We start from the raw sequence: 13,485 nt of genomic DNA, 5'->3' as shown, positions 1-13,485 counted from the left end.
TCCTGAAGATGGAGGCAGAGAGGATGAGGCAGTTGATGCTCCTCTGGTGCAGAATACGAAGTATCTGTGTGATCCTCGTGGGTGGAAACCACACCGCCTCTAGATTTTGCACTCGCTAAGATTGCCCCCTCTGTGTTGATTCATTGCTTTGAAGCTCAGTTTTTGAGCATCGATATCACGATTCTTGCTTCTGGGTCTCTCCCGGTTTTGCCGATCGAGCTGTTCTTGTCGTAAATTTGCAACCTTTCTGGCGGTTTGCTGCGAAATGGGTAAGACCCAGATGAAACAGTTGAGCAGACCAAACGTAGGGGCGATCCCCAATACCCATCTGGTGATAGATCTCCCGAATTCGGAGATTTTACGGGTCGTGTCGAGGTCGTTGTTCTTTGCCGCGGTCATCTTCACATTGCCTTGCATTGTGTCGATTCTGAGAGTGACTTCGAGACAAAATGTCGGTGAAATTGAGCTCGGTGCAGGACCCGGTACCATCAGCTTCGAGTTCATGGATATCCTGTTCAGGGATTTCGGGCGAGAGGGCCTTGTCAAGAAAGGCGATAAAGCCCTTATCGTGGGCTCCGAGATTGGCGGCGTCAGCGCTAACTTCCAGTTCTTGAACGACAATGAGATTGATTTCGCGATTGTGTCCGACACTGAAAGCCAGAGTTTGATCCATGATGGTACATTCGATTTCGTGCTCCTCTCGGGCTCCTCGGACGTTAAATTTGTGGACCGGGTCCTAAAAGTTGAGGGTGTCTTGGCAATTCAGCTGAAGGATGACCCTGTACATGTCTTGGAGGAGCCATTGAATTTCAGGGCCGTGTATATTAGGAGATATGTGTCCACCATTGTAGCCATGAGGAAGATTGCTTTGTCAAATGATGTTGCGATTTCATCAACGAAGAGAAAGCTCTGTAATGTGGGGCGGAAAGCAAGACAAGCAGCTTTGAAGGGTCTAGAGAACCCTTTGCTCGAGCCACCAAGACGGGCTCTAGGGGAATCGACATCATACCTGAAGAATATCAAATATCTTCCCGAGCTAATGGACGACACACTTGAAGGCTACAGTCGTCGAGCTTTCATCGCAGTCGGTTCAACAATTGACGACAACAGTGCGACAGTGGAATGGTTTTACCAGAACTATCCCACGAGGAATCAGAAATTTGAGGTGTACTATCTCTTGAGCTCATCCAATGGATACATCAGTGTTTCTGATTGGCTGAGGAAGAATGTCGAGGAAGGAGACTATGTCGTGATGAAGGCAAAAGCGGAAATTGTGGAAGAGATGATAAAAGGGGGGAGCATTCATTTGGTTGATGAGTTGTTTTTTGAGTGCAAGAATCAGTGGGGGTTAGGTCAAGAGAATAAGGGCGAGAGGGCTTATTGGGAGTGCCTTTCTTTGTATGGAAGGGTGAGGGATGAAGGAGTCGCAATTCATCAATGGTGGCGCTGAGTCTTTGAGAGCCGAGACATTATATTGTCAGGTTTCAATCTCTCTTCTGTTGTTGATTTGTTCAATAAGAGCTTTGCTTTTCTCATAGTTTGTGATCTGTGCCAAGGTAATCTTAAGTGTGTGAATCTAAGTGTGTGATTGAAGGTGAAAATGTCAGTCTCCTGTTCTTGACCATCTTGTAATGGTTTCTTACGAAATAAAAGGTGTCTTAAGACAATCTTTCTGCTGTTATGGGTGATCAATCGAAAATTTTATACCCAGTAAATGAAATGGCAAACCTTTGCGATACGATTGTAGGGAGCTTTTTCCTTACCCAGCCAGTTCGTCTTAAGTAAATCATTTAAGTTATTGTCGAATAAGAATCAGCTCGAGCTTTTCTAAAGATAGAGAATTTCAGCATTTGTTCAGTTGCAGGTCATTACATAATGAATTTATGTATTTGCCATAAAAGCTGAACGAATTCAGATGGTTCCAGAGCCATGATATTTTTAGTCACATGTCGTGTATTTAGATAGATATTAGTTCATGGTGGGATCCGAGAGTTCATATGATGGTGAATTCTCCGTAGGCATATATAGGTTGCGCCATGGGAAATGAAGTAATCTTGTAGTCCTTAAAGTCCACATTTAGATACTAACAGTGACTGGGATTTTGATCAGGAAAGGTATATATGGATCAAAAGAAATAGATAATGATGACGAGTAACTCAATCACATATAGATCTATTGAATGAAAACAGAACTAAGCACCAGTAAAGGAAGTACAAGAAGAAGGGCCAACTGCCCTGCTGAATGCCAAATGAATATGACAGGGAGGAAAAAAACCTATGAAAAATCAATCTTTCTAGAAATCAAAGGCACACACAGACAACATATGTTGAAATCAAACGACCAGTATATGAAACATCAGTAGTTCTGATATGAGCTCCATGGAGTAGGAGATCAGCCGGCGAGTACAGGTATATATCTCAAGGGCTGGTGGTTGCGGGTGGTGGAGAAAGGAAAGGGATGGATGGGATGGTGGTTGGAATAGATGGCATAGTTGGGAGTGGCGGAAGAGTGACCTTTGGGATGGTGGGCATGGTATTCGGCAGGTTCGGGAGTGGTGGAAGTGGTGTGGGTTTGGGCAGAGTCGGCTGGGCGGTGGGCAGGGTAGGAAGGGTGGGCTGTGGCAAGGTAGTTGGGATGGAAGGCAGGGGAGGCTGGGCAGTCGGCAAGGTAGGAAGGGTGGGTTGAGGCAGGGTCGTTGGGATCGAAGGCAGGGGAGCCCCTGCCAGCTTGGGGAGCGTCGGCATCGATGGCAGTGGTGGCAGAGCTGTGGGCAGAGTAGGCACCGCTGGAGCTGCTGGAGGGCTTGTATCTAGCAAGTGACGGGCTGCTGAGCTCAGGGTGGTGCTCGTGAAGAGCAGAGCGATGGCCAAAGTCAGAACGAAGCCCGTGCTAGATGCCATTTCGAGTCAAACAACACGGGGGGAGTGTATGCAGAATTTTACTTCACTGATGATGGAGAGATCAAAGTTTTCTTTTGCTTTGTGGATTGAGGCTGAGAGGCCAACACCACCGTATATATATATATACATGCACATGGCTTGGACGAGAAAAGAACAAGTGAGAGATGTAATCAATCTTCTATAGGTTGTTGGGAAAATGCAGGATAGCAAAAACTCATCTTGTTAGTTCACCTCCTTTTTCCAACTTTTTCAAGTACTCTAAGAGCTTGTTTGCGCTTCCGGCGACGCAGGATTACGGAGGAGTTGATTATGAAGGGAATGTTGATCCTCGTAGCTCACCCTGCCAACACTGGCCACCACCTAGCTGGCTTTGCCTAGGCCCACGCTACTGCCGCTCCCGAGCTTGCCCAAGATCCTTGCTAATGCCCCGAATATGCATCACGTCCTTTGTTAGATTATATTGACTTAGTGAATCTCAAGAATCCACTTGGCAAATTGGAACTCAACAATTTTGTGGCATTTTTCTTTGGAAGATGGAGTTGAGAAGGAGATCAACTACCAATGATCCAATTAGAGGGAATTAATTTGTATTTTTTTTTTATCTTAAAATTCTATGGCAAGTCACCTAACTAATGAGCAAAATACCCTATATAAAGCCCAAATCTCACAACTCAAAAACACACTAGAAAATCAATATCAACAAGCTCAAGTGGCTTCTTGCAAGAGCATCATCGTGACTTTCTGCATTGCCCTACTGCTCTTCTCGAGCATCGGCACAAGCTCGGCAGCCCGCCATCTACTTGACACAACTCCCATACCGGCTCCAACACTGGCCACCATTCCCACATTGCCCACGGGATCCCTGCCTCCACTTCCCAGCTCCATCCCCGCATTGCCGAAGATGCAGGGGGTGCCGCCATTGCCCTGGATCCCAACAACCTTGCCTCGGCCCATGCTACAAACACTGCCCATCACTGGCCAGCTGGGTCGTAATGGCTAGGCTTACCGACGCATCTTAAAAGTGCGTCGGCATAAACTAATCTTTTCCGACACAAAATGCATCAGATCAATTTCTCATTGTGCCGATGTACTTTGTGCGATGTCAAATACATGTTTTCTTTTTTAAAAGAAAACTTGTGTCCATGCGTTTGTGCAGTGAGGCATGCTTTTTTTTTAATTAAAAAAATTTAATCAATGCAACATTTTTTTTAATAAAAAGAAAATTTTGAATTTGCCTTCTCCTTTAGCTTCCAATTCCCGGATCAGCCGCTCCCTCTTTGACTTTCGGGGCAAAAAAAAAGGATAATAAAATATTTAAAAAGAAAGGGGAAGAACCATAGAAGAGTTTTGCTTGCTTTTCTTCCAATTTTCAAATGAGCACCTCCAGCCTCGATTTTGCTTCCCTTTTCTTTCGGATTAAATCTGCCGCTCTATATCCTTCTTCCCCTAAAAGAATCAGCTGCCACTCCAATCTCCTCCTCCTTCCCAAACCAAGCTTTGCTACTGCTGTTGCTCGCTCCTTTGCTCCCTCCGAGCTCTACTGCTGCTGGTCGTTCTTACTCCCAGCCCCACGAGTTGTGTTGCTGTTGCTTGCTCCTCCTCCAACTCGCTGTTGCTGCTGCTGCTACTCCTCCCACTCGCTGTTGCTGCTGCTGCTACTCCTCCCACCGAACTATGCCGCCTGCATGTTGTTGGTCGTTGCTGCTCCTCCTCCCAGCTCGGCTGCTCTCTTCGACTGTTCTGCTGCTTGGTGGAGAGAGATTGAGAAGAGACAGATGAGAGAGAGAGAGAAAGAGAGAGAGAGAGAGAGAGGAAGGGAGAGACAGATGAGATTGATTAAATTTTCAAAATTGACGATGGTGGAAGAGTCAAAGTGGGAAGTGATGATTTTAATCCGCTGTTTGGTTTTCAAATGTGATTTTAAAATCATAATTTTAATTTAATTTTATTAATAATAAAATAAAATAAGTCATACAAAATTAAATAGTAAATTTCATTTATATCAATTTTTTTCACAATAAAACAAAATAATTCATATAAAGTAAAGGGTGAATTCTATTTATATCACATTTTTTAAAATTAAAATTTAATTTTAAAATCCTACTTTGAAATCAAATACGACATAAATGTGTGGATCAAGTTCTTCAAAATGGATGAGCAGAGAATTTCTCAACTCCACTCAACTTTATTTATATTTAATTTAATAATATAATAATTATTATTATTTTTTTAAAATTTTTAATACTAAATTCTCTCAACTATTCATTACTTTTTTTATAATTCAATAATACAATCATTATTTTTTCTATAATCAATAATACAATCATTACTTTCTCTCAATTTTTTTTATTTTTTATAATAATTCAATAATAAAATCATTACAAATCAATTAAAATCAAAACTCAACTCTACTTTATTCTAAAACCAAATATAATCTTAATTATTTAAATTTCATTTTCCCACCTATCCTTTCCTTATGCAATTTGTGTCTGGACAGACATGCACATACGTCGATGCACAAAATTTGTGTCGTCTCGTGCCACATATATTGTTGACACTAAAAATAATTTTATCTCCAGACACAAATTGAGTCGGCATACGTGTCTTCCAAGGCCGACACACTATAATTCATTGCCAAAGACATTATTGCGTTGCCATATAAAAAATTTTCCCAACTCACTTTAAGTGCATCAGCTTAGCCCAATCTTTGCCGACACACTTTTTTTGTGTCAACATAGATCATTTTGTACAATCTTTTGCTGACGTACTTGAAGTCCGTTGGTAAAAAAGCGTTGGGTAGACGTATTTGCTTGTAGTGCTAGCTTTCCCACGATCCCGGCTAATGTTCCGAAGGTCACATTGCCTCCACTCCCAAGCATGCCGTCGATCCCCAACACCATGCCGTCCATTCCTTTTCTCTCTCCACCTCCCGCAACCCCCAGACCGTGAACATGCCACAAACATCCTTTAATTTGCGTTAGTTAGAACAGTACCGTGTTGGATTTGAGATTATTATTGTTATGTACATTATTGGTTTTTTTTTATTAGCAGAAGTTATTTCCGTAGAACGAAATTAGATCTCGTGTGGTATATGTTGACCGATCAGTTTGTTTGTGTGATAAAAGATTTGAGACATTGGTTGGTTCAGTTTATTACATGATATATTCTCGCATAATTTCCTTCCTCTATATATATATATATATATATACTAGTCTTAACTCTCGTGTGTTGCACAGTGTTTCCAAATAGATTATTTATTATTAGTTTTATATGTATCATATTAAAATTGTAATATTCAAGAAGGACTTTAAGAGAAATAGAATATCTAAATTTATTATTATACGGTGTTATTTCGCAATTAACATATTGGTCACAAAATATCTTTCTATTAATCTAATCAAATTTATAAAAGAAAGAATTTTACTTAACTAAACTTAAGCTTATTAATTTTTATTTATAACCATATAAATTAATTATTACAGCCAACATAATTAGTCTAACTAATAAAGATTGCATTATAATTATAAAATTATGTTTTCATACTTTTAGTTAGTAGATGAGATCATTTCTCATAATCACATGTTAGGTGCATTTTATTTGTCATCAAAGATGATTATAGAATGATCTTTAAGTAAGTATTAGTCCACTTGAAAGCCTAAACCTTTCTTAAAAAATGAATGTGTAAAGTGGGATATTATATTTTGTTTTATATTGTTGGTCCATAAAATTATGTCTCAATTGTCCAGTTCTAACTTTACATATGTATATCAATAAACACTGCATATGCAACACAGAAAGACGACGTAGGATCAGAGAATGATGCAAATAAAATTTGTACAAAAAAAAATTGGAGCCAAATCTATACTTTATGTCAAATATATGGAAAGACTTGACGGCTGAACATATGTGCGTCGGAATAGTAAAAGCGGCTGACGATGATGATGTGATAAGGGCAAGTTAAAGGACCCCTTTTTGATAATAAAAACGAACAACTAAGACATAGTCTATTTATAATGGTAAAACGAAAGAGATTGTTTAACTAGACTACGTCAAGTGTCATTATAAGATTGATAAGATATTGTCATGTGTCAGATTCCCAACTCCCTAGCCTTCATTCATATTTGAATTATCCATGAGAAATGACTTTATTAATTAAAAATATTTAATACACCACAATATTTCAAATAAACAAGGCCATGGTACATAGAATCACATTTCAACAATTAATTTTAAATTTTTTGTATTTATCTTAATCTTTTTCATTTACCGATTGGCCTTTTTGCCTTTAGGAGGAAGAGAGGCATTCCCGTGCTTTTAAATTCATCGCCCAATTTTCTTATCCTAGAATCCTAGACCATTAATTCAATTCCTCAAATTTCATAGCCCCAATCAAGAAATTAAATAACGAGATAACTTTGAGCAATGATATTCTCAAAATTATATATATGAAACACTATGGTTTTAACGACCAGTAACCACATCTAATCGATTAATTTTGAAAATCATAATAGAAATTAAATAACGAGACTATTTTCGACTAAGATGATATCCTCAAAATTATATATGCATCAATATGGTCTTAACAACACATCCCTAATCTATAAATTTTGAAATCATAAGAGTAATTAAATAACAAGATAATTTTCAACTATGATGATATTCTCAAAATTATATATATAAATCAATATAGTATTAACAACACATCTTTAATCTATTAATTTTGAAATAATAATATTTTTTTACAATAATAACTAATAATATTGATAGCTTTAAATATATGCAATTGTGTTTGTCTTATAACATCTTGTTTGGATTGAAGGTTATGGAGGATTATGAAAGGATGTGTTATGGAGGCATTATAATCACTCACGTTTGGCTTTTAAATTTTTAAGAGGGGAAGGGTTATGGAGGGATAACTAATCCCACCATAACGCCTCATAACTTTTATATTTTAATCCCACCAACTTGGGTGTTATGAAGGGATAAGAAGATCAACCATTGAGATAACATTATAAAAATAATCAAGAGTCAAAATCTTTTTCAAATTCTCACACCATCTCACCCCAACTTTTAATGAAGTCTATCCAAACACAAGTTATGGAGAATTAAAGAACTCCATAGCCCACCCCATCCCAACCCTCCATAACCTTTCATAACATGCTATCTAAACAAAGTATAAAGGCAACTGTTGAAGTGTTGGCTTTAAAAAAACACAATGAAGTTGTTTCTCAAGCTTTTACTTGTGCGAACTTATTATTACTTTCTACTTATTACTTAGAGATCTTTGGTTGAATAAGTAATATATAGTTGAGCTACAAACTTATTTTTCATATAATTTATAATGGCAAAACAAAATAGCATGTTTAATGAGACTGCACTAAGTGTCATTCTAAGATTGATAAGGTATTGCCATGTGTCAGATCCTTAACTCCCCATCCTTCATCCACCCTTGAATTATTAATGAGAGATGACTTCATTAATTAGAAATATTTAATACACCAAAATATCTAAAAAAATAAGACCATAGTACATGGAATCACGTTTCAGCAATTAATTTCTTATTCATCTTAATCTCTTTTATTTACCGACTGACCTTTCGTATTCAAGAGGAATAGTGCCATTCCTAAGCTTTTAAATTCATCGCTCAATTTTCTTCTTCTCAAATCCTAGACCATTAATTTCAATTCCTCAAATTTCATAGCCCCAATCAATAGATTAAATAACGGGACAATTATCAGCGATGATATTCTCAAAATTATATATATACAATATACAATAATATGGTGTTAACAACACATTTCAATCGATTAATTTGAAATCATAATAGAAATTAAATAATGAGACTATTTTCGGCTAGGATGATATCTTCAAAATTATATATACATCAATATGATTTTAAGCAACACATCTCTAATCTATTGATTTTGAAATAATATAATAATAATTAAATAACATGACAATTTTCGATTATGATGATACTCTCAAAATTATATATATACATCAATACGGTGTTAACAACACATCTCTAATCTATTAATTTTGAAATGATAATATTTTTTTTACAAAAATGATAAAGAATATTGGTAGCTTTTAATATGTGCAACGAACTATGTGTTTGTCTCTTAAAGCCAGTTGTTGAAGTTTTAGCCTAAAAAAACACAATGAAGTTTTTTGCCAAGTTTTTACTTGCACAATCTAAATATATTAGTTATTACTTATTACTTAGAGATCTTTGGTCAAATAGAGAGATATAGTTGAGCTATAAATTTATGTTTTGTATTTAATGATAGTTTTATTATATTGATACTGTATATTATGTATAAGTATTGTAAAAGTACATATTTTTATCGTAGAATTTATATTTATTCAAATTAATAGTTTAACTTCAATCACCTACGTTGTCTAAATAAATAATACTGGAATTGATACTTTTTAAATTATGTTCGTTGTGCATGTATAACTTTAATTAGTATATAGTAAAACGACTAACCATAATGAAATAACATAGAAATTTTAAAATTTATGCATAATATAAAAACAAATAGTTTGAAGAACTTATATATTTCATGGGAAGTAAATTACATATGAAATCATATTTTCAAAAATATAATAATGAAAAATTTTGAAATAATAAACATCTGAACATAATCATAAGTTTTTACTAATTAACCAACATTAATTTGATGGAAAAAATAAAAGTAATGTAGAACTTAATAATAAAACTATAAATGAAGCTTTCATAAAAAATGCATTAAGAAAAATATTAAGTTAACCAGAAAATGCATGGGATAAATTTATATTGTTATTATAACTAATTATCGATTACAACAGTTTTCTTCATTTCATTTAATTGTCAATTTGAGAATTATCCAAAACTTAATTATAAAATCGTAAGTTAATTTATATTTATAATGATCTAATTATATAGAAAATATATTATTTTTTCATGATAATAATCCCGTGCAACACGGGTTTCGTGCTAGTTAATCTAAACATAGAACAAATGTACCTGAATGGAGGCCTAACTCGTTTGAGATAAATGGGAGGCAACAAATGTTGAAAATGAGCGATGAATAGAAAGTAAGAGAATAAATAAATGTACTCAAAGTGTGTGACCAGAAGGCACAAGTCGAAAGCATGCGAGTAAAAGTCACGAAAGGATAAATGTATATTTTTTGAATAATAAAAATTGAAAAAAACTATGGAGGGAACGTACTTTTATACTGTATATACATTATATATACATATATATTGCTTTTGGATTTTGATTGGAATTTATATATGTCACCTCGGTATGTTAGTCTTATATAGGATTAGCGTTGGCAATTTCTAACGCCACATGATAACACGACATAGATACAATACGGAATTAAACGGGTCCGGATTGAGCTTTTTACTATTCGGTCTAAATGAGTTGAACCTGGATAACCCGATTATATACAATTAGACACGTTTATATAAACAAGTTTAATCGTGTTATTAAACCCGTCTCACTTGTTAATCCATTTATATGTGAAAATTACGATAATAATCCTTAACCCTAATGGTTGTGTAAGTATTTGGTAGACTATTATCGTGTTTAATTCATGTTAATGTGTTCATTTCAGTTAGTTGTGTCATATCCTATAAGGGTGTATACTTGTACCTATTATAACATGCTTAGATAAACGGGTTAAACGTATCGTATATGTATTAAACCGAAAATAAATGTGTCATCATCGTGTTTATGAAATGGGTTTTGTTTGGGTTAAAACTTTTGTGACACGAGACCGTTTAGATACAACGTGACACAAATTACCAGTCTAATACATTATCTTTTCACTTGGTCTCCATTTCATGATATATAAATCAAAATATTTTGTATATGACATCAGACCATTAAAAACTTGTTGGATGTGAACTAATTCTTTTAGAGGTCTAATTGCAATATAATAGCCTTATATGAGCTTAACTTTACTTGTAGTAGGGATCGAGAACATACCCATTAAAAGCATCTCGTAATTAGCATAATCTGTGCATTTAACTGAAAAATAATGACTTTTATAACATTACAAATTAAAAGAGATTATTTAAATTGGTGATAAATTGAAATAATATTTTACTGACTTGGATTGATTTTAGGTAATTCAATTGTTCCCCTAAATTAAGGTCTCGAGTGTTGGTCTTGTGCTTGTAAGAAATTCACGAGAACCTTATTCCTTACTGGCAAACCTCCCTAGAACTTAGATTACTCGGACGAGTTGAATTTCCAGGTACTAAAAAGGCTTGTAGGAGTAAATAAAATAAGAAAATATAAAAAAAACGACATTTATAACGACGCAAAAGAAAATGAGACTATTCAAATTAACAATAAATTTGGTATTTAACAAAAGTAGGTTGGTTTTAGGTGGTTTTAAATTATTACAGAGAAATTCGTTGGTCGTTAATGGCTAAAAAGAAAATTTTAACTGCTTCTAACATGAACATTGATCAATGTCGAAGATAGATCAGTTCATGTGGCATCCGGAAGCGACATATAGGGCATGCGTGATTCCTCCGTAGCCACCTCGTAATACAACCTCGGTGGTACGTATGTGAGCATGGCATGCGAACCATTCCCGACGATGACCCCCTGCCGAGGTACTCCTCTGTGCAGATCGCACACCAGTCGTCGATTTCTATGCGGTCTGCCGGCACAGTCTCCAGTTCCCCAAGGGATGAGAGGGTGGCCGGCTGGGACACCACCTTGGATGGATCTGCCTTTGAGAGCACGGTTATTCTCTCAAACAGATAATTGAGATCTGGACCGTCATCACCTTCCCTGCAGTCGACTAATGTCGAGGTTTTCAAGCCGAGCTTGACAAGCGGAGGAACCGGCTCTCCTGGGCTGCTCAACTGCTCTTTAAGATAGCGAGCCAGCACGGTCATCTCCTCAGACATCTCTAACCTCCAGACCTCCGGGACACCATCCAGGAAGGGGGCCATTGCACTCAACAGTGCATCCTCAGAACCGAGTTCACTTCGGGGCACATATATGCTCTTTAAATCATCGGTGCCTTTGATCTTTCTCTTCTGATAGGCGTTCCTCGGCCGTTTAGAGACCACAGCGTAAGTCCGCCTCTTCAGAAACATGTTGAATCGGACAGCATCTTCAGGTGAAGCTTCCCGCAGCGCATTCGATCCCACTAATCTCACACTCAACTCATAATAATGGATCGACATATTTACGGCCTAGCTCGAAGACACGCACTGAGAGAGGGGAGAGAGTTGATATAAGGAGGATAATTAAGTTAACATCCGAGGTTTGTATAAGTGAGGGGACGTATGGCTAATTTTGTATTCACAATTTAATATGGGATTAGATCTTTTTTCTTCTTTCGGATTCAAAACTCAAAACTAGGAGGTTTGATTAGACGGGGATCGATGTCTTAGAATGAATTAGATCAAGCATCTATGGGATATATATAGTGTAAAAGATATTCGATATTTTAGGACATAGAATATTTAAATAAGATTTTATTGATCAATTATGTTAAATGATATCTCAGAGATTTTTTAATATCTATTTTTGTTATTTTAAAATTATTTATTTCCTAATAAATTGTAGCCTTTAGATATATAGGCGAATTCTTTATGCAAATTCTAGAGCAGTGCATTAATCCAATTTCGTGGCTTAAGCCTATGACCACCATGTATCTCTAATATCTTCACTATCTCCGTAAATTATTAACATATACATCCTCGACTGCTTATCATTTATCGGCCGGGTTACTTTAGCGCTCTGCATCCGGATATCCATTATACTTCTAGATCGCCCAACTCCTCGAACTCCTGGAGCCTCTCTAATGTTCTTGCGATCTCTCGAGCCGGTGCAACTCCTGCACGCTTCTTTTCTCAGATCCCTTATTATTATTAACCTTGAGGTGATCCCTCGATAGATCTGGACCCGCTTATGTCGAATTCCTTCGGTGGCTCTACTTCTGCAGGCCCTACAGCCTCATCATTGGCATGATATTTTGATCATATTGACACGGAAGAAACGAACCAAGGCGAAATGTTATGGAACTAAAATAAAAAATGATTGGAGCAAGGTTCGAGGGGTCTCTTTAGCTATTTCTTATCGAATGAAGTTACACGTCGGGCCCTCTCTTATGACTGAAAAATTATGGGTAGCATATAGAAGAGGAATTTGACTTGCCTAGGCATACACATATTGATAAATTAATCCTTTTTTTTTTCGGTGTGCACTGTAATATTTCAAAGCCTAATCGACTCCAACTCATACGGTTTGAGCCAGCTCGGCAAATTAAGGGATAAAACTCTACTTGCGTGGATTTTCTCCATTCACAATACTCAAACATCAAGGGACAAATAGGGCATGCGTGATTCCTTCGTAGACACCCCCATAATACAATCACGGTGCTATGTATGCGAGCATAGCATGCGAACGACTTCCGATGACCCACCGCTGATGTAATCCTCCATGCAGATCGTGCACCAGTCATTGGTTTCTAACTGGTTTGTCGATACAATCTCCAGTGACCTGAGCGATGAGAGGGTGGCCGGATCATACCCTGTCTTGGATGATTCTGCCTTCTCGAGCATG

The 13,485-nt window shown here is 36.9% G+C and overlaps 2 protein-coding genes across 2 annotated transcripts; one reads left to right on the top strand and one right to left on the bottom strand.

The window, feature by feature from the left end:
- The first annotated feature begins 265 nt into the window (after positions 1-265).
- Positions 266-1,450, top strand: LOC116193930. The gene has a single exon (XM_031522671.1). The coding sequence runs from the start codon at positions 266-268 to the stop codon at positions 1,448-1,450; it is 1,185 nt and encodes a 394-aa protein (XP_031378531.1).
- Positions 1,451-2,417: 967 nt separating this feature from the next.
- Positions 2,418-2,900, bottom strand: LOC116193929 (vegetative cell wall protein gp1-like). Its single transcript, XM_031522670.1, has one exon. The coding sequence runs from the start codon at positions 2,898-2,900 to the stop codon at positions 2,418-2,420; it is 483 nt and encodes a 160-aa protein (XP_031378530.1).
- Positions 2,901-13,485: the final 10,585 nt, after the last annotated feature.

Source organism: Punica granatum, chromosome 2 (genome assembly GCF_007655135.1).
Source record: "Punica granatum isolate Tunisia-2019 chromosome 2, ASM765513v2, whole genome shotgun sequence".
Taxonomy (NCBI): domain Eukaryota; kingdom Viridiplantae; phylum Streptophyta; class Magnoliopsida; order Myrtales; family Lythraceae; genus Punica; species Punica granatum.
The sequence above is the reverse complement of the archived record's forward strand: the minus strand, read 5'-3'. Positions and strand labels throughout refer to the sequence as shown.